Genomic DNA, 23,340 nt, shown 5'->3' with positions numbered 1-23,340 from the left:
GGTGCCCATGAGGAGGAGGGGCTTTCGCCTTCCGCCTTCGCCTTCGCAGGGACAGAGTAGAGGCAGGTGCAGCGGGTGCCTCATAGGAAGCGGCTGGTGGAGGAGGGCCCGAGGGGAGGGCAGGAGGCTGCTTTGAGATCTTTCCCTCGATGACCTGCCGGGAGGATGCTTCAAGGTGACATGAGGAGCCAGTTGCCAGGGGAGGGGCTGGTTTGGGGAAAGAAGTCAGGTCGGAGAGATTGGGGTGTGTCCAGGGTGTAAAGGGGGGCTCCTTGGACCAGACCCTCCGCAGGGCCTTGCATAGCTCCCGCTTAGAGGTGGGAGTGTTTCCAGAGGAATGAGAGGTGAGGAGCCTTCGCTGGGTGGGGACTCCAAGAGCGTGCAGGGGCCTGGAGGAAGCTGTGCCCCCAGAGAGGCCACAGAGGACAGGGCCCCAGGGAGAGGGAGATGTAACCCTGAATGGGAAAGGGCAGGGCAGGGCAGGACACGCAGGAAGAAAGCTGCCCGGAGGAGGGGAGCACGTGGGTGGGGGAGCGTCTGCAGGCACAGAGAAGGGGGCCCAGCCACAGGGAGGGCTGGCCAGGTGGGCGGGGGCGGGGGGGACCTAATGGGAGAGCCCCGGCGTCTGCTAACTCCTGATAGGACGTCAGAACCGCTCACTCAAAGCAGGTATAAGTCACACTCTCCTGTGAGTCATCAACAATCCAGCTGCTGTTGTCCGTTACCCAGAGTTTCCCAGACACTCGGGGGCCTAAGGGAGCCCTGGAGACCAGGAGGTGCACAGGAATGACCATGGGCCCAGCGCAGTCAGAATCCGTGAGCCCCACCCTCCCCCTTCACCCCGAAACATAGGGTCTGCTCCTTCTGGTCCTGCAGGGGAGGCTCCTGCTGCTCCCAGGTGCTCCCTCCTGCTCCTGAAATCCCACCTCGGGTTGCTGGCAAAAACTGCTCAAAAATGGGCAAGAACCCAACATAAACAAGCATCCCCCCCAAATTTTAAGTCAGCATTTACAAGTGGCTGCTTCATGTATAGGTCAGTGTCACACACACAGGCTCACACAAAAGACCCAAATGTCCAATAAATTGGAGGGAAAGTGGGTGCGGCTGAGTGGGCCGATTTCTTCACTGTATGCGAATGTCATCGTCACTGGGCTCTGAAGGAGGGATGGGCACACAGAGCCCTATTTGAAGGAGCATCTCTGAGCACAAGGTGTCTCCAGAAACGTGCAGGGAACATCCATGTAGAGGCAGGTGGGCTTCTGCTCCCGGTAGGTCTCAGGGACTAGAATGGGCCCTAGTTTTCCGCAGGTCACAGGCTTATACTGACCTCTAGTGGTGGCCCGTTGACATGGCCCATTGATGCTCATGTGGGGGGCGGGGCCTCACAGGCTCCTCTGGGGTGTCCCCACCACCTCAGACGCCCAGTAACCAAGTCCACAGAGACTTAACCTACTTATGCCCCGAACTTCAAAAAGATCAATATAGTGTCCTAACTCTAGTCTAAAGCAGAGCTACAAGGATGAAAGGAAAGACATGTATGTAACGATCGTCAGTGACTCACCAGAAGCACAGTTTCCAAACTGCCCAGTAGAGGGCAGTGCTGCCCCCGCTGAGAGGGCTCAAGAGCAGGGCCAGATAGGAGGTGTCTGGCTGTGGGGCCACGGGCTGTCACAGCTGCTCAGCTCTGCCAGGTGACTCACAGCAGCCACAGGCGGCGTGTGAATGCAGGGCCATGGCCGTGTTCCAGCAAAGCCGTTTGTGAAGCAGGTACTTGGCTGGGTTTGTCCCACAGGACGTAGTTTGCTGACCCCTGGTCTAGGGGGTCAGATAAGAAAAGCGGAGGGGCGGGGGACAGAGAGGGGCCAAGGCTAGGAAATGGGACCCTGACTAAGTGAGAGCAAGGCCTACTCCCCCTGACCCACCCACCCAGCCAGCTCCTCCCCGAGTCCCCAGGCTGCCGCTCAGAGGGTCATTCCTCAGCTGTGTGTGTGTCCACGGGGAGGGGGGAGATGACGTGTCCGCTCTGGCTCCTTTGCAAAAACCTGCCTCAGTGTTCAATGGGGGCTGCCTTGGGTTTAGGGGCTGCCTGGGACCTGGGGCAGCCTCAGACCTGGGACTGCTTGGGGTTTGGGGGCTGCGTGGGACCTGTGGTGGCCTGGAGTCTGGGGGTACCTGTGGACTGGGGCTTCCTGGGGCCTAGGGCTGTCTGGCATCTGAGGCTGCCACACTCGAGCTCGGGCTCCTTGGAACACGGGGCCTCGTGTCCTGGCTGAGGTGCCGCGGTCGCGGTCGTGACCCGCCTAACCATCACAGTCACTGGCTGTTGTGTCTCTGCCCGTGAGGAATGTCCCCTCAGGATTGGCCGTGGGGCATCCCAAGGCTCCTGGCCCTGGGTCACAGGGACCCTCAGCCCTGCACGGCTCTCAGGATTCCCTGGGTCGCATCGCTGGTGAGAGCGAGGACCGGGTCTAAGGGAGGAAGACTCCTTTCAGGTGGCAGGCCGTCACAGGCGGGGACCACACCTATCCAGCCGGGCCAGGGGGCCAGTCCCAGCTTCCTGGCCCCTCACACCCTCCTGGCCTCAGGAGCACGTGGGTTGGATGTGATTGTGTCTGACGTCTGTCACAGGCCTTGCCTGGGGTTGCAGAGTCTGGGGTGGAGCCAAGGCCATTTCTCTCTCATGCCTCCCCAGTTTGTTCAGGTTCTCCTTTGGGGTGCCCCACAGCACCCAGTCGTTGTGCTCCCAAAGCTCCCGTCATGGTAGACTCGGTGTCTGTCTGTCCAGCTGCTCCATAGCCCGTGTCTGTCGTGCCCATTGCCGGGTTCCCAGCTCCGGCCTCCTGTCTCAGGCTAAGTGCTGGATAAATACTTGTTCACCGCGTATCCGCTGACGCCTAGTCTGTTGCCACATGAGCACGTGCTCTCTGCACTCCAGCCCCCCCCCCCAAATCGCAACTTAGCCTCTGCCGGGACTGTGCCGGAGCCTCAGAGAGGCCGTCTGTCTCCAGGGCGGAAAGACAGCGCATAGCGAGTATTGTCTGGTGAAAATGGTTAGATTTTTCATCCAAAAGTGAATGATTACATGATTAAGCACCTCAAGAATCCAGCAAACCCAGCTAACCCCAAATGCCACATACCTGGGGATGCCCGAGGGAGCCCAAAGTCCAGTGTCTGGAGTTGCACTGAGACTTGCGCCTGCGCAGGGTGCCCTGCAGGTACCAGCCCCAGCCACGCACCCCTCCAGAGATATGCGTGGAATCTCATCTCAGCTGCCCCTTGCCGCAGGACATGGACACACACAGCCCAGCTAAGCCTCGGTCACTCACCATAAAATGGAGTTAATTGTAAACCAACCCATGCTTTGGCCCCGAGGATTTGGTGAAATCTCCCTGTAGAGCCTCCGGGGGCACACGCACTGGCAGACTGACGTTCGCTGCCATCGCTGGGGCTGATGAGGACCCGCTGAGCTCTGACAGACCCTCGGGGCTCGGGGAGGCCCTTGGAGCTCCCACCAGCCTCGGGCACTTGAGAAAAGCAGAAATCCCCTCCGACGCCGGACTTACCAGTGACAAGCATTTTGCTAAAGTGGCCGTACCTCAAGATAGTGAGCCCAGCAGAGCGTGCCACGGAGGGTCAAGGTTAAAAATTAAAACCTGCCCCTTGGTGAAGACGGGAGGCGGAGGCAGGAGGAGCTGTGCTTTTAAAGTGGTTTGTTTAAAACAAAACAGAAACAGACTCACGGACACAGAACAAACTGAAGGTTTCCCGAGGGGGTAGGGGGGAGGAATGAGTGAAAGGGGGAAGGGACAGGAGTCCAAGCTTCCAGTTATAAAATTAGTCACCGGGACCCAATTCCCTGGCGTGGCGATGACTGTGCGGCGGCCGGCCGATGGCGATCACTCTGTAAGGTGCATAAAATGTTGAATCACTATGCTGTACACCTGGAACTAACAGGATACTCCATGTCAATTATAATTTGAAAATAAATTAGTAAAAAAATTAAAAGAATTTTTAAAATAATTTGTTTAAAACAAATGGTTATAAAACATGTTTTTATCTAAATTTTTCTTTGACTAAACAACTCAAGTTGTTGAAAATGATACTTTCATGATCCGAACGAAGTCAATCTCAAGTACAATTTTTTTAAAAACGAGGGCACTGTCTGGAATTCTTGCTGATGCTGTCTGCCGCTATTTTTCAAGCCTCTGGGTGGCCTGAGAACGCACAGCAGGAGCAGTGTGCGGAGCAGGAACAGCATCTGCGTGTGCTCCGGCGCGGGCCTGCTCAGGGCATTTAGAATTGCACAAACTCCCACTTTCCTCCGTTCCCCCTTGAGCACAGTTTTAATCAGCCAGTGGCCCTGGTCCCCGTGGGGAACGCTGGCCTCACTTTCCCTCTAAGGAGCACCACGTCCTGGGTGTGCGTGGGAGGGTCATGCGGGGTGGCCCCGCCGTCTCCAGCTTGGGCTGGCACCCAAGCCGGCTGAGACTTTATTTGAAACAAACTGAGTTCCTTTGCCTGAGCCAGACGCTCCTTTATTCTGCATGGACGAGACCCCCCAGGAGGCCCACGCATACGGTGAAAGGGGCCCTGAGCACCACGGGACGCACCGGGAAGGCCACCCTTCCCGTCTGGGGCAGAGCTCAAGGAGCAGGGACCTTTTGTCCTTTGGCCCCTGAGCCCCACCCCCAGCCCATACCATCAGCCTGATGCAAACAAGTATTTATGGATCTGAGTCAAATGTGGGCTAAAAGGCCCAAGGGCTCCGGACCTTGCTCCGCCGCTTGGCAGCTCCAGAGCTCAGGCCGTTTGTCTGTTGCCATTTACAAAGCTGAGGCATTAACCTGAGGGCGCGGCCACCCTCCCGCGTTTACACTCACGTGGGTGGAGGGCCAGGAGCCGAGGACACCCCTGGTCATGGTCCATGCTCGGGACCCTGAGGGCGGACCGGCCGCTGTCATCCGGTCCCACAGAGGGCAGCAGAGGCCGCTGGCCGGCCCCCGTCCCCCTCAGCCTCTGGCTGGGCAGGAGTCTCCCGATGGGTGACACGCTCCCACCGGACCAACGACGCCTGTGTCGACACCTCAGGAACTGGGCGCAGGGCTGGCCGACGCGGGGCGGGCGTCGCTAGAGCTTGCGGCCATGTTACCCTTCCGTTTCGACTGGATTTACCGCAATCCTTTTAAACCAAAGACGTGGTTGGCCTAGTTTAGGCTGCAGGGTAGTGATTTTTTATTCATTTAAAGACAAAGATATTTTATCTTTTCACTTTCTAATCTTGTCCTTACAAAAACGCACCTTGGGACCCCCCAAATGGGCAGCGGCCCTTCCACCCACGGCGGGGTTTGTTATGACGGTGACCCGGGGCCCCGGGGGCCAGGTCATTTGCCCCAGAGCCTGGCCTTCTGCCTGCAACACCTGGTGCTGGGCAGAGGAGCCTGAGCCCCTCCGGGCTGGGCGTCTCGTCCGCAGGGTGGGCTCGGGGCGTCGGCCCTCCAGGGAGGCTGGGGCCGGGTGCTAAGGAGCCGGGGCGACGCGCAGGGCGGGTGGGTGGCGCAGACCTTTATTACTGCGGAGGCTGGGCGGCGGGAAGGGTCCTGAGGCTCGAGATCGCCCCACCGCTTTGCCCACCACGCGGCCGGAGAGCCCCCTTCCCGCCTGCCCGCCCTCGACCACCGGACCCTCTTCGGGGACTTCGTTGATGAAGAACGTGGCGCCCTGAGATACAAAAACGACCGCACGGGGACAGTGAGCCAGAGAGGCAGGCAGGGGCCGCTCAGGGCGCCGCGGGCTAGGCCGAGACGGTGCCACCGGGCAGGGTTCAAAATAAGATGCCGTCCCGCGGCGCGAACTCCACTGGCTTTCTCTGCTCCTGCTTCCGCTTGTACCTGGCCTTCTGGTAAAAGAGGACGATGACCGCGGTGACAATGTTGAGGAGGATGACCAGCAGCATGAGCCAAAACGGGTACCCGTAGCTGTGGCTGGTCCCTCTGTGAGTGGCAGGCGGGTACCGGGGGTACAGCGCCTGGACCAGCTCTTCCGCAGGGTGATTGGCCTGGACGTTCCCCGCAAACAGCGCCATGGTCAGGACAGTGAAGGAAGCTGGGAGGAGAGGGGACTTCGTAAGTGATGTGGAACCAGTCCCTCTTCCCTCTGGCTCCCTGTGGGCAGGTGGCCCCCGCCCTGGGGCACAACGACCCGGGGCATCTTTGCGCACAAAGCCCACCACAGGTGGAGGGTGGGCAAGCGGGCTCACTGGCTTCTCCCCCCGGGAGCCCGCGGGAGGAAAGGGAGGAAAGCAGGGGTCCCCGAGGCTCGGGGGAAGGCCTGGCTATCCCAGCGCCGGGGTCAGAGGAGGCCGGACTTGAAGCCAGAGACCGGCCTCGGCCCCAGGCCCGTCAGGACAAACTCCCTGACCCTCAGGGCCTCGGGTTGTCTTCGGCCCCCCGCAGCCTCTCTCTGTGTTAGAACTCGCCCCAAGCAGGGAGAGGAATGTGCCCGAATTCTCTCTGTCAAAGTTCTTTGTTGGGAGAAGCAGGTGGGAAGGAGGGAAACCTGCAGGTTCCTTTTTCCATGTTTTCCTCCAAAAACACCCATCGGGCCTCTGCCAACGGAAGTCGGTTTACACTCAGCTGTGGAGGGAAAAGCCAGCCTCGGGGAAAGCAGGGCTCCCTCTGGCTGAGGTGAGGGATGGGCTTTGAACCCGGAGGCCGCAGACCTCCATCTGGTCCTCCTCTCTGCTGCGACCACCCGACTTTCCTTGAGGACCCACCCAGCCCTAGCCCCAAGGTGGACAGGGGTTCTAGGCCAAGGGATGGGTCAATCCGTGACTTCAACCCTGCAGGCCGTGGAGGTGGCTCCAGGGAAAGGGAGAGGGCTAGTCCAGTGAGAGTCAGGTTTGGGGGAAAGGGGTCTTTTCTCCTGGGGTTGTCTCAGTGGCGGTGAGCAGGGAATGGCTGGGACCAGCACCGCCCTTCAGAGGACCAGCTGGGCTGCTGAGCGACGGAGGGGTGCTGGGACATCTAGAGACGGCACACGGGAGGGAAACAGAGTTCTGATGGTGTGAGCTGACACCCTGAGCCAGCTGTACCTGAAGCCCCTGCTTTCCTTGACTCCTGAATTACATGAGCAAAAATTAGAATTATCTATTTCTCAGCCTGGCAATGAGTGCCAGTGAGCCTCGCCTTTGGTTTGGTGGATGGAGGTGAAATATAGTCATAGGAATGGCCTGGGAACCCTGGCGCTTGGGCGAGGATAGGTGAGCTTGTGACCAAGCCCCTCCGCCTCGGCCCCAGCTCCACTGTGAGCCGGGGCAGCAGGGAAACCCCCGTGCAGGGCCCTGTGCCTGGCCCAGCGTGGATGCCCCCTGAACTCGGGGGTGGATTGTTTTTTCCACCAGGCAGTAAAAGCACAGAGAGAAAGGAAAGGGCTCGTTGTGTGTGAATGTGGCTGGAGCAGCTGGGGGGTGAGCATGCATGTGGCCGCCCATGCAGCTTTGCTGGGGATGGTCCCAGTGCCACCTGGGGTCCCCGGTTAATGGTTTGGTCAGTGAGTTGTGTGGGTCTCTGTCATATCCATGCTGTGCTGGGGGGCGGGTCACAGATCCCCTCAAATATTAGCCTAGAAAAGGCCACCGTGGAAATATTTACGAGGCTCGAATCAGGCGGTGCTCCCCTCAGAGCCCCACCTCCCAGAGCACGCGCTCCAGTCACAGGACGGGACTTGGCCTCTCCTTCAGCCACCTGCCCCAGGCCAGCGTAAGGTCGGCCCCCACAGGAGGACAGGGGGACGCTGCCCAGGGTGCCTCCCCCAGGCTGCCTGGCACCTGGATTCTGGAGCACCCCTCCTGTGCTGGAAAGGGGCCGGCCTGCGTTACAATGCACCACCTGGAATTCACAGGTTAGCAGGACAGGCCTCTTCCGCTCCTTTCTCGAGACCAAGCTCCCGTGTGGAGCAGGGGAGAGAGCAGGAGAAAGCTGGCTGCCGTCAGGGGCAGAGAGGGACCCACCGGCCACGCCTCCGGCCAGAGTTGGTGTCCGCAGTGCCCCTCGAAGCCACAGGGAGAGGCAAACCTACTGTGACTCAAGCTGGGATTCTCCTCCTATCCGGGCAGCAGTCCCCACCCCAACACCGTGCCCACAAGCAAATAAAATACCTAGCAACGCCGCACAGCAACACCCTGGGCTCACAGGTCACCCACAAAAGGGTGTTGGCACCAGATCCTCCTAAGTGACAATTTCTGTTGTTCTCTGTGGCACAATCATGCGGATGTTATGTGGCGACAAAAAGTAAATAAGTATTTATGTGTGCGTGTGTGCATATGTGTGTGTGTATATGTGCGCATGCATGTGTGTGCTGGCATGTGCGTGCATGTGTATTTGTGCGTGTGCTCCTCTGTACGTCCCGTGGAACCTAGTTTGGAGTCACACACACAGCAGGAGCCCAGTGACTGTGTCATGATTGCTGTGTGTCTCGTTTACCCCTCACATCGACGCTTGAAAGCAAAGCCTGGTGCATGTCGTGTATCTTAACTCCTAACACGCCCTCCTCGCGCCTCTCCTTGCCTCTCCCCGGTGCATGTAATACAGACTCTTATTTCCAGAGATGCTCATAAATGCTGTAAATAGCCCCAGCCCCGGCCCAGAGCGGGCCTCCCGCCCTGCGTGGCCCACTGTGCCTGGGAGGGAGGCGGGAGCAGGGACGGGCGAGTGCGGGCCCCGGCCACTCACCGCAGAGCCCGTTCCAGGTGTAGAGCCCCAGCGGCCCCAGGAACGTCTGGTAGGGGTTGCTGACGCTGTTGTAGAAGCTGAACCCACAGCTCAGCAGCGAGGCGCACAAGCTGAGGGCCAGGAGCAGGATCGCCACCGCGTGCAGAGCCTTGGGGGCAGAACCGTCCAGTTTCTTTAAAACTGAAATAAAGTTAGGTGAGTACATAGTGCAAAGTGCAAATACCAACTCCAGGCCGAGGCTGCGCCACGAACGTCTGGCTTTCCTGCAAATCCTTCCCAGTACATACTGGGTCAGAGACCGTTAGTCAGGCGGCATCCCTCTGGCCTGCCTGGACGGGAGGGAGTGGGACCTGGGGGTCCCCACGGTTCCCCTCCAGGCAGGTCTTTAAACCTCAGGGTGGAGGTGGAGCCACAGTGGTTCAGGTTATACGAACCATCCCAATTTTAAAGTCCCCCAGGAAAGCACCTGTGCCCATGAGGATCCCATAACCCCCGAGGTTCCCGTGGTCACTTCTGTGTGTGCAAACTGAGATGATACCACACTTCCCGACTTGGCTTCCTTGGAGCCAAAGGAACCCCAAACCCCTGTGGCTTGAATGAGGAAGGTGGCCCTTGGGTGAACCATCAGATTTCTTTCTGAGCTAAATTCTTCAGCGTTCTAAAAAATTTTATAAAACCTGCCTATTTCTTAGGTGCAAAGGAGCTCCAGACATGACCATGCACTTCCGTCAAATGGAGCCCCGGCCGTTGGCCATCAGCTCCCACTTTGCTGTCAGTTTCTAACCACACCTCCCCCTTCCTGTTCTCCGGTTCCCCTGCTCACTCCTTTATTTACAGCACAGGGTGACCAGCACAGAGGTGCAGCCCCACACTCCAGCCACACCTGCACCCCAGCCACGCCCTGGTAAGCCTCTCCAAGGCTGCCAGTGTGTTAGGCCCTAGGAGATGCCACCATATCATATCGAGTTTATTTTACCAGGACCTGCTGTGACAGCCACAATTTGGCTACTTAACAGAAAACAGAAACTTCAGGATGGAAAATGTCCTGGGTCCTGGGCGCCTGGAGACTCCCTCTGCTCTATGCACTTACTAAAAGCTGTCAATGGAGGCTCATTTGCAAGCGGGAAACATTCCACTTTAATTAGAAAGTGACAGTCAGGGTGAGCTTTGCTTCTGACAGTCAGACCCACAGACACGATTTTTCCGGAGGGAGTCTGCTTGGAGCCTGAGGACTCACTCTCCTGTGGGTTCATGTGGCGATCCATCTTCATGTGACTGCCCCCTTTTAAAAGTATATTCCAGCCTCTGAATTCTCTGCCACGCAGGTGTAACAGCTGCGTCTTCCCGCCCCGGCCTGATTCAGAACTCAGACAATGAGAGCTGCAAATTCAGAGAAAGTTAACAAATATGAAACAACAATAAACCGCAGAGCATCTGACAGATGCTCTCTGCCTACAAAATTAGCAAATACATTCCGTTCTTTCTTTCTTCCTTTTCGGGGCCAAGCTCTGGAATCAGGAGAACCACCTCTCAATGGGCACTAATTGCCTGGCAGCCCCGGAGAGAGGCCAGGACTCCGCAGCTGGGGGTGGGCCGTGTGCAGAAATGGGGTCGTCCGGACATCCGGGCTCCCGGTGAGCGGGGATTTAACCCTCAGGACCCACATGCCATCTGGCCCTTCTACCTCTGGTTACCTGTAAGTCCCCCGAAACCAAGGGAAGGGCAGTGGCTTTGTGGGTGGGAACTGTCTCTACCCCTCCCCCCGCCCCTGGTCCCCAGGGAGCAGGACCTGGTGAGCTTCTCAATCCGTGGACCTCAGTGTACCACTGGAGGAGCTCGGTAAGGCCACAGATCCCAGAGCGTGGGGTGTCCCAGCTCGTGACCCCTACGCTTGGGGAGAAGGGTACGGCTACGCCTTTTCTGCCCCCTGAAGCTCCCCTTCCCTCTGCGGTCACGTCTCTGGGGCAAACGGTAAGTCCCTCCTAACCCAGAAACATATGGCAGATGGGTGAGGTTGGGCTTTTTGTAAATTCTGAAGGAAAATCTCCCTGGTTCTTCTTGCAATTAATTGATTTTCGCAGCAGATTCTCTCTCTCCGGATTATTTTTGGCCTGGGCTGATAGTACAATTCGGAGCTCCCAGAGGACGAATGGGTGGGTGGAGGAGAGGCCGTGGCGGGGGGGGGGAAGCTGGATTGGGGTGAAACTGCTCCTTGCTGTCATTTGCCCCGCGGTTCCTGTGGGGTGTTGGATTTAACTGACGGGGGGTCTTTCTCTAGAAAGAATAGATGGTGAGTCCACCAAGGCCGGGAGCTGTGTGCAATTCTGTGTCCAGGCTCCTCCTTCACACAGCAGCTGCTCGAGCAGCTGTCCTTGAGCTGAGATTGAACATCCAGAGCTTTCGGCGCAGCCAGGGCCCCGTGCTCGCTGGGGGCACGGAGGGCCTGTCGCTCTCCGCCTGGATGTTGGACAAGCTGGGTGCCTCCGGATGCGGCGGGTAGGCCTCCGGGTCAGCTGAGCCGCTCCAGCGGTCGGGTTTCACGGGCCTGGCTCACTCTTTTCCCAGCGATGGACCTGGCGTTGACCGAATTCTTTTGGCACCTGCAATCAGCCATTGTCACTTGGCTCTGCTTTTTCCAGCCCAGGCCCACAGCCCCAGTCGGCACAGTGCGATACACCCTCTGCGGAGACAGAACCGAGCTCTGCGATATTCGTCACTCTTTGGAGACTTTCAGTGTGACCTCGGCCCAGCCAAGCTAACACGGGTAACTTCGCAGACGGAGAAGTCAATCCGTCACTGCTGGGCAGATTTTCCCGTGCTGCCAATGACAGAATTCTGACTCAAAATTAGCTCCGTGTGGTCACGAGACACCAGCAGGAGAGCGGCCCTGTCTCACTGTGACGCTGAAGTTCTGTCCTCTGGGAAGGACCCGCGGGGCTGCAGCAGCCAGAGGACACCACGGCATACGTGCTAGTTACAGGCCTTTTCCCATCTTCTCCAGAGAGCTGTGCATGAGTTTACCGGTTGCTAAAATCACCAGCAGCGAGGGTCCCCCGGCTCTGATATCAACCAGAGCAGCTGTGTAGCACCTGTACCTGCACCTGCACCTGCTCCTGCACCTGCACCTGCACCTGCACCTGCTCCTGTACCTGCACCTGCCCTGGTGGGGGCATGGCTCACCTTCTTACCTGGAGGCTCACAGTGACTCCAGAAGGTTGGGATGTGGCTCCTGGGGAACAACAAATCAGAGGAGAGAACCAGGCAAAGCAGGTTCCAATGTCCCACCTTCTCGGAGCCCCCACGTTGCATGGGGTGCCCACTTGGTCCTGCCACCTTCAGGGTTGTCCTGCCACTCAACGCCACAGAACTTCCATCACCCACGGGGCTGTAGGGCCTGGCTCTGACCTCCCCTTGCCTCCTGGCTCTGACCTTCCCCTGCCCCCCCTGAGCTTCCCAGTGTGCAGGTGGGTGGGGCGCTCATGAAGCCATTTGTCACAGATCAGAACCATTGGTTCCAAGCAGACGCCATGACAATCAGAACTTCACAGGGCTCTAGCTCATATTAAAATACCTAAATGAGTCGGGAGACTGGGAACCCAGTACACTCTCTGGTTTTGCAAATGCTGTTCACGTGGCTGAGTGTGAGTGAATCTTTGAGAGTTTCGGTTTCCAGCAGCTGCACCATGAACACCCCTCGTTTCCCTGTGAGCCGAGGCGGGTCCCGCTGAGGCTGTGGGGGACACGATGCTTCTGCTCGTACCTAAAAGCAAATTTATAACTTGGAACTATAACCATATTGCTCTGGATTTAAGGAAATCATTTCATTAATAAAGTCACAAACTAGAGCTGGAGCCTCGGGCGCGCCCCAGGCTCAACCTCCTTCCGGTAGGCAGCGGGAAGGGACTCAGTGCAACATTGTATCAGGCAGGGAATGGCGCGCATTCACCTGTCAGGAGGAAAAGACGGGGTAACACCCGGGACACCCGCGCATGCCGCTGTGCAGAGTGTAACCCGTGTAGGGCGCTAAATAATTCGCAAAGGCAGCTTTCATAGTTAGAAAACGTAACGGTACATATTCAGACTTCAAAAGTGAAAGAAGGAGCTAACTTACCATTCTCCATGAGTTTTTATTTTCCACCCATTAAGAGTAGGGCATGATCATGTAAGAAATCAGAGAAAAATTTAGGAGTTCCTGCGAAATATAGAATTCAAGGAAATCTAATATTATGTCCAACTACAATGGATATTTTGGGGGTAAAAATGGAAACTCAAATTGGTTAAAGAAATGTACTTGAGAGACAGGAATAAGAAATGGACTCCCTTGCCCGGCCGGTGTGGCTCAGTGGTTGAGAGTCACCCCATGACCCAGGAGGTCACAGGTTGGATCCCCAGTCAGGGCACAGGCCCGGGTTTCTGGCTCAGTCCCCAGCAGGGGCCGTGCAGGAGGCAGCCGGTCAGTGTGTCTCTCTCATCGATGTTTCTATCTCTCCCTTCCCTTCCTCTCTCTCTCAAATCAACAAAAACATACTTTAAAAAAGAAAGAAAGGAAGGAATGGACTCCGTTTTCCACTTCATCTTTTCCTTGGACGGCCACTAATGAAGTTCTGGACAGAGGCTGTTGATGCAACTGAAAATCCACGCTCCACACGGTTAAAAATGATGTTCCTGCCGGTGGATACCAGGTTGCTGACGCATAGTTTCCCTCAGTCATTTACGTGTCAATAAACTCACTAGCGTCACTCAAACAGCCTCTGCGACAGTGATTCAGACCGTGGTGCCAACAGGCACAGCCGGAAGGGAGGAAGCAGAAATAATGACACCACTGGCAGGAGGTGTGAACAGGTATTAAAATATTAAATATCAAAGGAGAGGAGGGAGGCCTGTCCAGCCACCTGGACAATTTATACTTTATCCTGAGGACCACAGTGAGCCATTAGAGGGTAGCAGGAAAGAGAGTGATTAGATTAGCAGTTTAGAAAGCACGTTGTGAAGAAAGGGCCTGAAGCAAGCCAGGCGGGGACAGAGATATGTTAGAGGAAACCAAGGAAGGGCTGGGGGTGGCCCGGACTCACGTAGCAGCTCTGAGGATGGCAGGAAGCAGGAAAGTTCAAGAAATGTTAAGGGGGTCGGACAGCGAGAAGTCGGCGGTTAGTCAGCGGTAGGTCGCCCCTCCCCAACCAAGTGATACGCTTGGGAAGAGCAGGAGATCTGCAGTCTATGTCCTGGTGCCCCACTAAGTCACCTGCGGTGCTCACCTGTAGATCAGGTGTTCAAGAAATATTGGTTGAATTAATAGAAAAAATATTAAATGTTAAATATGAACAGATATTAAAATATTGGATGACATGAGTCTCACCCAGTCAACTCAATCTCACTATCCCCGTTCCAATCCATCTCTCACTTACCTTCAAAGTACTTGTCTGTCTCCCCAAGTCCGTGTTCCAGAACTTGCTTGCTCTGCCCACGAAAGAGTCCATAGGTGACGACAATGGTGCCGTTTGAAGAGCTGTCACTGATGGCGATGCTGCTGCTGACCCACTCCTGGGCCGCCATGATAGCGCAGATGACCACGAACGCCCCGAAGCTCGTGAAGGAGCTCGACAGGAACATGAGCGTTTTCTGTGTTGAAGGCATTTTTCCGAGTAAACGATGGTCCTAGGGAAAAAACTATGTACCTTTTCCTAATATCTTTGGACCTTATCATTTGGAGCCCAGAATTTAGAAGCGGAGCCTACTACTTTGTTGTAAAATATAAGAGCTGGCTCTTCATCGGAAGGGTTGTACTAATGCGCCTTGGACCATGGACATGGCCATAAAGATTTACAGCAGCTGGACTTTGGTCCGGAGTAGGAGGTTGCCATGGGCACAGCCAACCAGCGGGAACACGGGGGCGCGATCTTCCCAAGGCTTCCTCCGTCGCACGATTAATCTGTAACCCTTGTCAAGGGCCACGGGAGCGAGCCCAGCCCCACGGCCGGACAGGGTGGGACTAGAACTCCTAAATAATGAGGGAGCGGAGGGCCTGGACCCCCAAAATGTTGCAGATCCTAAGCAGCCAACAACATAGGGTCTCAACTCACTCACAAACTGCTCTACTGGTTAATAATTTGACCATAACAATGATTCCAAAAGGAAACCCTAAGCAGAGCCAGCCTTCGCTAATGGTACCACGTAGTGGCCTTTTGAAAATTGTCATTGAACATCTTGAAACTGCAATTTTTTTATTTCTTCTTTGCGGAGGAGTAAGTTTGTAAAATTATTATATGATAGCATTGTTTCTATTTTCAATTTCTACTTTTCGATGATTTTGATAAAAGAATGTGGTCTTACAGTATTTACTCTTTGGATTTTATTGTTGGGGTGTGTTTTTTCGGAGTCAGTTGACAAGCCGTTTTTATAAAAGCTTACATTTTATACCACTCGATACTGTTCAGTTTTTATGGGTTCATTATCATTAATCTAACAATGTTCTACTTTGGACGTTTTCCCTATTACTACACTTTTTGCTCACCCAGACTTGCTTGGATGCAGATTGTTGATTCTGGCCTTAGGGTAAATTCCCGGAGAAGATGGCTGTTTCTGGCAGACGGTTTACAATTCTTGATACCAAATGCAAATTGGCCTCCAATGCATAGCCCCAGCCATGTTTAAGAACAGTTCTCTTTTTCATAGTGCTGGAAAATTCTGGCTATTAAATTTTTAAAGTGTAGCCAGTTTTATAGGTAACGTTACATTGTTACAATTCTGTGATCTGCTTCTCTGTTTTCCTTTTCTCACTTGACAGCAATGCGTATCTTCTGTGTCCGGCTTATTTTGCGATTCATCTGGATGCACCAGATTTTGTTTATCCACTCAGCAGCCGTGGGTATCTGAGTAGGTTCAACTTACTATTATGAAGTTGTTACGAACATCTGAGTACAAGTCTTCACGTGGATTTATGCTTTTTTTTCTCCTGGGTAAAGATGTGGGAGAGAAATTGCTGGGACATGTGGTACATGTATTTCACTTTAGAAGAAACAAAGTGTTTTTCCAAAGAGGCTGTGCCAAGGTGTCCCCCTCCCCTCTCCCCCGGCAACGGGTGGTAGTTCCAGCTGCTCCACGTCCTCTCCAACACTCGCTATTATCAGTCCCTTAAAATTTGGCCTTATAAGTGCTTAGTAGTATCTCCCTGTGGTTTCGATTTGCATTTCACTGTATTAATGATGCTGAACATCTTTTTATGTGCTTTCTGCCATCCATCTACTTTCTTTGGTGCAGTACTGTTTTAAATCTGGATGCCTTTCGATCGTTTTTCCCCCTGAATGCATCCAGGAGGAAAGACTGGGCTGAGCTTTGACAAACCACCCACGTCCCGTTGGCTTAGCTCCCACAAGTTTGGGGTAACAGAGGCCCTGTGCATCACCTGGAGCAGGGCCTCCAAGGCGGTCAGCGGTCCTGCCCTCCTCCCATCCGCGGTGCTTCTCCTTGCCCTGTTCCTGACTCAGTGACGCCCATCCTTGCCCAGAGCCAACCCAGTCACTCATCCCCACACCTAGAGCCGGGGGAGGAAGCCTTCTTATGACGGAAATTCTTTTTGATTCGTTTCGAGTTTGGGGAGGCAGCGCCTGTGATCACGCTTCAAGTCAAGAATGTTCTCTACCCAGGTTGGGACTCTTCCAGGGCCTGGCTCTGGGGACTGTCTCGCCCTCTGCCAGGGACACCTCCAGGAACAGGGACCGCAGGAAGGGTGGGCTAGGGCAGGCCAAGGCTGGGCGTGGGTGACCAGGGAAAGTGACGTCAGACGCAACACAGCCGGGAGCACGAATCCTCCACAGGCCGGGGACAGCAAGACCGACACCTGGGATGCAGGGGGCACCGACGGCTGGGTGGCTCCGGCTCGGGACTGCCCCCGATTCAGTCACTCAGGGCCACTGCTGAGATTTTCACCTCTGTGGTTACCATCTCTATTCCCTTCCTAATGTTCTCTGAATTAATTGACTCTGACACTATCTACAGTAGCTTAGTTGTAATAAAAACCTCAAAGGATGTATATAGTACTTTTGTAATACAAGAAAATAAATATGTCATTTGCATATGACATAAAAAATGGCCATCCTTGTACTACGCACTCTCCTGACGTCCTCGGCACGGGCCGCTCGCGGGATCTTACTTTGGAAAATGCTCGCCTGGCTGATAGGAAGGGCGAGAAGGGACGAGCTGCTCTCCTTTTACTATTTTACCACAATTGGTGGCCGCTGATTTCCCATTTATCACGTGGGTTACGAAAAAACGGGGTTGTTTCTTTAAAAAAAAAAAAAAAATACCAAAAACCCAAAAACAAACACAAATATGAGCCTCATAACACATAGAGCGCTAAAGATATAATAGGATTTATTTTACTCTTTTTAATTAACTCATGTATATTTACGCTCTTGTTATAAAACGTATGTAGTTTATATATACATTGGGATCATTTTAATAGGAAGACTCTCAGGAGGAGCGAAATTGCCCATGAAAGGAGCAATTTTTAATACATAAAACCCTTTCTTAACATCGCAATGTTTTAGGAAATCAAACATGTAAAAGCTAAATTTTATCTGGTTTTAATAACTGATAAAAAATAGCTGCCTAGATCCTGTTTACCAGGAGTTTCCTCAGTATCTTGCCGCTGTTTTATATCCTGTTACCACCTTTTTTCTCAATCCCTGAGCAAACCGAAGCTATACACGAGGCGAAAGGAGGTGAGTGATAAATCATTCCACGGGTGGCCGTGTTCTGTGGGCCACAGGCGGCATTTCACGGTGAGACCTACAGAACCGCAGGCGCTTCATTCTGCCCGATTCTGCCGAGGGTCTCGCAGCTTCCCGAGGACGTCGGTGGGAAACGTGCCTTCGCCAGAGCGCACGTCCTTCTGAGAGACTCCGTGGTCTTTAAACTCGAGGCAGAATTGACGGAGGCGGCCAGGGTCAGGGGGACACACGACGTGCTGCGTGGACGCCTGTGCGGCGGCCGCCGCGAGCAGCCCGGCCACGGCTCCTCCCCTGCGGCGTCTAGCAGCCGGAACGGCGATGACCGCGCATGAGCAGCAGCGACAGTGACAGAACTGACCCGGAGAGCCAAGGAGCCTTGCACGTTTAAAAGGCTTGGGGGCCCCGAGGGCCAACGTCAGGCGACGCGAGGAACCTGTAGCCGGAGTCCCCGGGGTGGGAGAAGGTGGGAAACGTTCCTGAGGAAACAGTGTCTGAAAACTTCCCAGATCGATGAAAAGTGTAAACTTATAGAGCAAGAGGCACCTCGAATCCCGAGTATGACAGACTCAAAGAAAACCACACAAATCCACTTTTTAATCAGATTTATGTGAAAAGACAAAGATGAGGTAACAAAACACGACCCTCGGGGGATCCTGTCGAGCGAAAGAAACTAGAAATAAAAGCGTGGGCTGTGCGGTCGGGTTAGAAGGGACGCGTGCCCCTGGCGGGGTGAACGGCCTCTGGGAGGGGACGGGGGATCTCTCGGGGGGTGGAGAAGGTCAGCGCCTGGTGGGATCTGCCCCTCGCTGGCCACGTGCTTCCCTTCTCCACGACACGGCGCACTTAGGGTCTGTGACGCGCGTGTGTCGTCCACGATGAAATTCACCCGGGAGTGAAAATGCCGCGTCTAAGGGAAGGAGCTGCCAGGCTGGCGGGCGGTGGCCGGGAGGGGAGGGTGGCGGCAGCGAGGCCGCGGGGCTTAGACGGGTGCGCGAGGGGCGAAGAGGAGGCTGCGGGCTGACCGAGGCCGAGTCCCAGGGTCCTGCACCATGAGGACTCGTCCCTAGGTGTTCGGGGTGGCAAGAGGCTGGGGGGGGGGGTCCTCGGAGCCCAGGAAAGGGAAATTGAGCCTGATGTCGCAGGGGCCTTGAGCCTGAGAGGCTGGATGCTGTTTAGGAGGAATGGAGGGCCCCAAATGGTCACACACCTCAGCGTCTGTGTGACTATGGTCAGCGTCTTTAGACTTCAGAAAAAGTGGAGGGGCCTTGCTCCGTTCCTGGAAGCATCTGCGGGGTCCCACAGAGAAGACGTTACGGGGAGGGGAGAGCCATCTGCCCCGCGTCATGTTCCCAGGGCTGTTGGCTTTCCGGCAGCAGATGTCTCACGCAGGCGGCTCGCTCGCCCTCCTGCGCCCCGTCTCTGCCTCCGCAGCCCTGCGGCCACAACAAGCAGAACCGTGCTCATCGGAGCTTTGAACTGACGGCCCTCGCGCGGAAGCCGGGCTCTGCAGGCCGTCACCCCAGGGGAATCCGGAGCTGGGTGACGGCAGCACCGGGCTCCCTGGTCCCCCCACCCGGGCGAGCCTCGGGGCACACTCAGGAGGGAACCACCTGCCCTGCCAGGCTCCGGGAGGCAGGGCTGCCTGGTGCTGCCGACCGGGACCCCTCCTCTCACCTGTCAGCCCACCTGCGTTCACGGGCACGTCCTGGCCACGGGAGCTGTGCCCGGAGCTCTGGATGGAGTCTGGGAGCCTATAGCCCCGGGCGAGGGGCAGGAAAGGGGGCGAAAGGGGGCGGGATGACGCTAAACGGGTGAACACACCTTGAGAGAGTAGCAGAGGGAGCGGTGTGGGGACACCCTCCAGCGGGGTGTAGGGAGGTGGGGCAGGTACAGAGGGGGAAGGCCCCCTCCCCCGCCCCCACCCCACTGGGACATGTTTGTCTCTGACACGGGGAGAAGGCGCTGAGGGCTGGAGCACCCTGAACTGGCGCGAGAGGCCGGGCAGAGCCTCCCAGGAGTGTGGGTTCTGTTCTGAATGAAGGCTCTTGGCAGGGGACTGGCACGACCTGGTGTTGTTTGTGAGGGCCCCGCGGACAGTGTGTGAAGAAGGGACTGTTTGGGAAAGAGCGAGTCTCACGTTGGGGGGCCATTGCCCTCGGTCAGATAGATGAAGGCAGCGCAGAGGAGAGGTGGGGACACGCTCAAGAGGCATTTGGGAGCGAGACAGCCGTGAACTTGGGGGTGGGCAGAGGCAGGGGTGAGGTCAGGGGGTGTCTGCGGAGGGGCTGAGTAAGAGCAGGAGCTGGGTCTGAGGTGGTGGGGCCGCCAGCAGGGCCAGGGCTTGGAGAGGAGCCCGAGGAGCTGCGCTCTTTTGAGTTCCCTGCATATGGATGGTGTTTAAGGCCCTGGCGCCAGACAAGACCCCCCAGGGACCCCACATGGTCCGGCTGGAAGGAAGTTGACTTCAAGGTCTCCACCGGTTCCACGCCTCTTTCACCCTGTGGAAGGGACATTGCACCCTGGACAGGTCACCTGTGGTGGTCCCAGCCAGTGGGTGCCCACCGCTCCTCAGTCTTTGGGGTGTGCAGCTCTGTCCCCAAGTGCCCCCGGAGTTGTCTGCTGGCTATTGATTCGAGGTGTGGTAACAACCTAGCTGCCATCACAGGCCCTGAAGAGCGGGGTCCCTAGAGCAGGGACGTGATAAAATTCCTCAGGGGAGCCAGGCCCTGGACCCACCCAGGGGCACCTGGCCAAGGAGGTTCCCTGACCCTAAGGCCTTCCCAAGCGGCCGCAGGAGGCCGCCTGGACAGCAGCCCCAGGGCGCAGCAGGTATGTTTGACCTGCAGAGGTAATGACAGGAGGCCCTTGCAGCCCACAAGCGAGGACCCTGATGGGGCGAAGGGACAGGGGCGCAGGAGAGTCCCCGGCTCTCGCGCCTCCGAAGCAGCAGTGGAACCGGGCGCCCTGCGCTGGCTGCGCGGCCTCCAGCCACGCGGCTCCCGGCGCCCAGGGCCAGGGCCGGGCGGGAAGGGCCTGCCCGCTGGCGGGAGGGCCCGTCATGTCCTGGCTCCCTCCGTGCGCACCCGGCCCGGCAGCGGGGCCTGGCCAGGGCCCCCTGATGCGCCACCAGCCTGCGTAAAGGCTCCTCGGGAGCGCCGGGCGCCTCGCTCGGGCCAACCCCGACGGGCGGGGCGCGGCCAGGTGGGCGGGAGCCGGGTGCGCTCCCCGCGCCGGACGGCAGGCGTCGCCCCCGCTCCTCGCAGCGCCGCGCCCCCGCCCCGCCCCGCCCCCGCGCGGAGCCGGAGCTCCGGCGGAGCCCGCGCCGTAGCGGAGGAGGCGGCGGGACGCGGCCGGACAGATTTCCTGCTCGGCTGCGGGCGCGGGCGGCGCGGGCGCGGGCGCAGGAGGCGGCGCGGGCGGCGCCCCGGACCCCGGGCCTCCGCGCGTCCTCACGACCCCCCTGCCCTCCCGGGGGGGCCAGAGGGGCGCCCCGGAGGGCGGCGGGCGAGCACCGGGAGATGCGGAGTCGCCACGGCGCCCGGATCGGCGGTGCCCAGGGACCGGCCCTCCGGAGGTGAGCGCGCGCGCGGAATGCGGGGCGGGCGGGGGCTCCCGCCGGTGGCCGTGCGCCCGGGCGGCCGGAACAGGCCGGGGACGCCGCCTCGGCCGCCACCGCGGGAGGGAGGGAGGGGCCGCGCCGGGGGCCCGATCCTGAGCCGGGTCCCTGCCGGCCCGCGGCGCCCCGGTGCCAGCGGCTGGGCACCAAGCGACCCCGCGCATCGTCCCCCGAACCCCCAGCCCAACTTGGCGACGCGTCTTCGCCTCTCGCGCTCGCTCTGGGTGAAGGGACCAGCGTGTGTCTGCCGGTGCCAACGGCGCCAAGGGAACGGCGACGGGGACGCGCGTGGGAGCGGGGGACCGAGAGGGGGTGCCCGCGGGCGCGCCGGGGGCCGTGCGCTCGCCCAGATGGAGACAGGAGCCTTTGGAGAAAGTGGCTCGGAGTTGCGCCAACTCCGGAGGGGCGGGCGCTGCCGCTGGGATGCTGCGGGCCGGTGGTCCCGGGCCGGTCCCTTCCGGGCGCGCGGAGCCCAGTCGGGTGCAGCTGGGGGCTCAGGGCGGGGCAGACCCCGGCTGGCTCGGGCAGGCGGCCAGGACCCGCAGTGTCGGTGGGGTGACCTGTGGCTGAAAAGTCAGTGCGGTGCCAAGCCTGCAGGCTCCTTGGGACCATCTGGGGAAGCCTGAGGTCAGCCACAGGATGGAGCGGCAGAGCCAAGCCCTGCGTGACCTGCTGGACTGACCTAAATTCCATCCTGGCCTGGCAACCTTTCTAGAAAGGTTGGGCAGTTACACCTGCCGGCGATGGCCCTGCCTTCCCCGGGTGAGGCTCTCTGTCCGAGCTCCCGAACACGGTTGAGAACCAGCAAAGATGGTCACGGGTTTTAGAGTCCTTGTGTGCATGTCCAGTCTGCCCTTGACCTCAGCTGCTCCTTGACCCAGGGAGCCTGGAGGGTTTTGTGTCCCAGAGGTGGGCGAACTTCCACTCTGCAAAATAAAGACCATCCCCTTTAAACTGTGTGTTGGGGGGGGGGGGAGGAGGCTTTCAAAAGCAGCGCACTAAAGCCAAAGGAGGGCATAAAAGTGGGTGCATGTGGGTGGCCCAGGCTGGCAGGGGCAGAGATGGGTGCTCGGGCCCCTGAGCACAGGCTCTAAACCTTCAGGGAGCAAAAGGCCCTGTGGTGACCTGCAGGCCCCAGAGGTAGGGCTGTGCTCCCAGCGGGAAGGGCCTGCAGTGGCACCCAGCTCCCCCAGGTGTGGCACTGCCTCTGACCGTGACCTCGGGAGCAGAGGTCAGTGATGCCTACAGGTCAATACCCCACACTGCCCATGGATCCATGGGGGCTAGGAACTGGGTTTGCCTGAGAAGGCCAGGTTGCTAGATGAATCTGGGTGTTTTTAGGTTTAAAACCGTACCCACGGAGGCCGCTTCTCACTTCTGTGGAGGGACAGCTGGCCGAGGGAGATGGGTTCCCTGGGTCTGTGCCTCCACCGAAGCCTCCCTCCAGAGATCCATGTGTAAGCCCATCAACCCCTGGGAGGGGCTGCAGGGAGGTGGGGGTGGGGATGGGGGCTCATGGGGGGGGGGGGTATGTGAGGTGGATATGTGAGGAATCAACAGTGGTTGGCAGTTGGTTAGGACTGGAGCCGAAATGTGAATTTCAGTTGGTCAAAATACACGTCAACTCCAAACGGCACCTCCATTGTTCCATTTGGCCCTGTTTCCACCACCCTCATCGCAGTCCAAGGCACACCCTTTAATCAAAATTTCCTCCTTCCAAGTCAGAGGGGCATTTCTAGAGGGGCATCCTCTGCAGTTCTCATGCCCAGCTGCACCCCTCCCTGACATTTCTCCCAGGATATCAAATGTGCCCAACTCAACACGCCCCAAGTGAAATGTGCCATCTCCCTCCACTCAGCCCAACATTTTCCCAATATTTTCTTTATCCATCTTACGGCAAAGATGGTCACGGGTTTTAGAGTCCTTGTGTCCATGCCCAGTCTGCTGTACAAAAGATACGTGGGGTCGTAGTTCCCCTAAGGACACGTTGTATCCTCAGCACCCAGCCAAGGACCTGACAGTAGGCCCGTGATGACTGTCATTGGACAGAGGAACGAGAGAGGGAGGGAAACATTTTAGGTGCGCATCTGCTGCAGGAGACGGGCTGGTGTATTTTTAGTGGATGTCAGCGTGGTTGGGAGGCAGCCATACATTTTTGTTGATGTAGATTGAACTGGATCGTGGAGACATGAGATGGGTCTGTCTGAGGCTTACATTGCCAGTTCTTCTGGAGATGCTGAACATATTTGCTAAAATGACAGAGTTG

General features: G+C 57.4%; 1 protein-coding gene across 1 annotated transcript; it reads right to left on the bottom strand.

The window, feature by feature from the left end:
* Nucleotides 1-5,821: 5,821 nt before the first annotated feature.
* On the bottom strand, nt 5,822-14,363 carry CLRN3 (clarin 3). Its single transcript, XM_016204122.2, has 3 exons — nt 14,135-14,363; nt 8,730-8,909; nt 5,822-6,102 (listed from the first exon to the last, which is right to left on the bottom strand). Exons 1-3 carry the CDS (start codon nt 14,361-14,363, stop codon nt 5,822-5,824), a joined length of 690 nt encoding a protein of 229 aa, XP_016059608.1.
* Nucleotides 14,364-23,340: the final 8,977 nt, after the last annotated feature.

Source organism: Miniopterus natalensis, chromosome 14, assembly GCF_054644295.1.
Source record: "Miniopterus natalensis isolate mMinNat1 chromosome 14, mMinNat1.hap1, whole genome shotgun sequence".
NCBI classification, from domain to species: Eukaryota; Metazoa; Chordata; class Mammalia; order Chiroptera; family Miniopteridae; genus Miniopterus; species Miniopterus natalensis.
Note: the sequence above shows the minus strand (reverse complement) of the source record. Positions and strands in the feature narration are given on the sequence as shown.

Bases quoted from the DNA above. Each gene is read 5' to 3' on its own strand.
- CLRN3 (XM_016204122.2), bottom strand. From the start codon at position 14,363: ATGCCTTCAACACAGAAAACGCTCATGTTCCTGTCGAGCTCCTTCACG. The intron at 8,910-14,134 runs GTAAGTGAGAGA...ACTTTATTTCAG, and splicing joins GACAGACAAGTACTTTGAAG to TTTTAAAGAAACTGGACGGT. The intron at 6,103-8,729 runs GTGAGTGGCCGG...CTCTCCTCCCAG, and splicing joins CACCTGGAACGGGCTCTGCG to CTTCCTTCACTGTCCTGACC.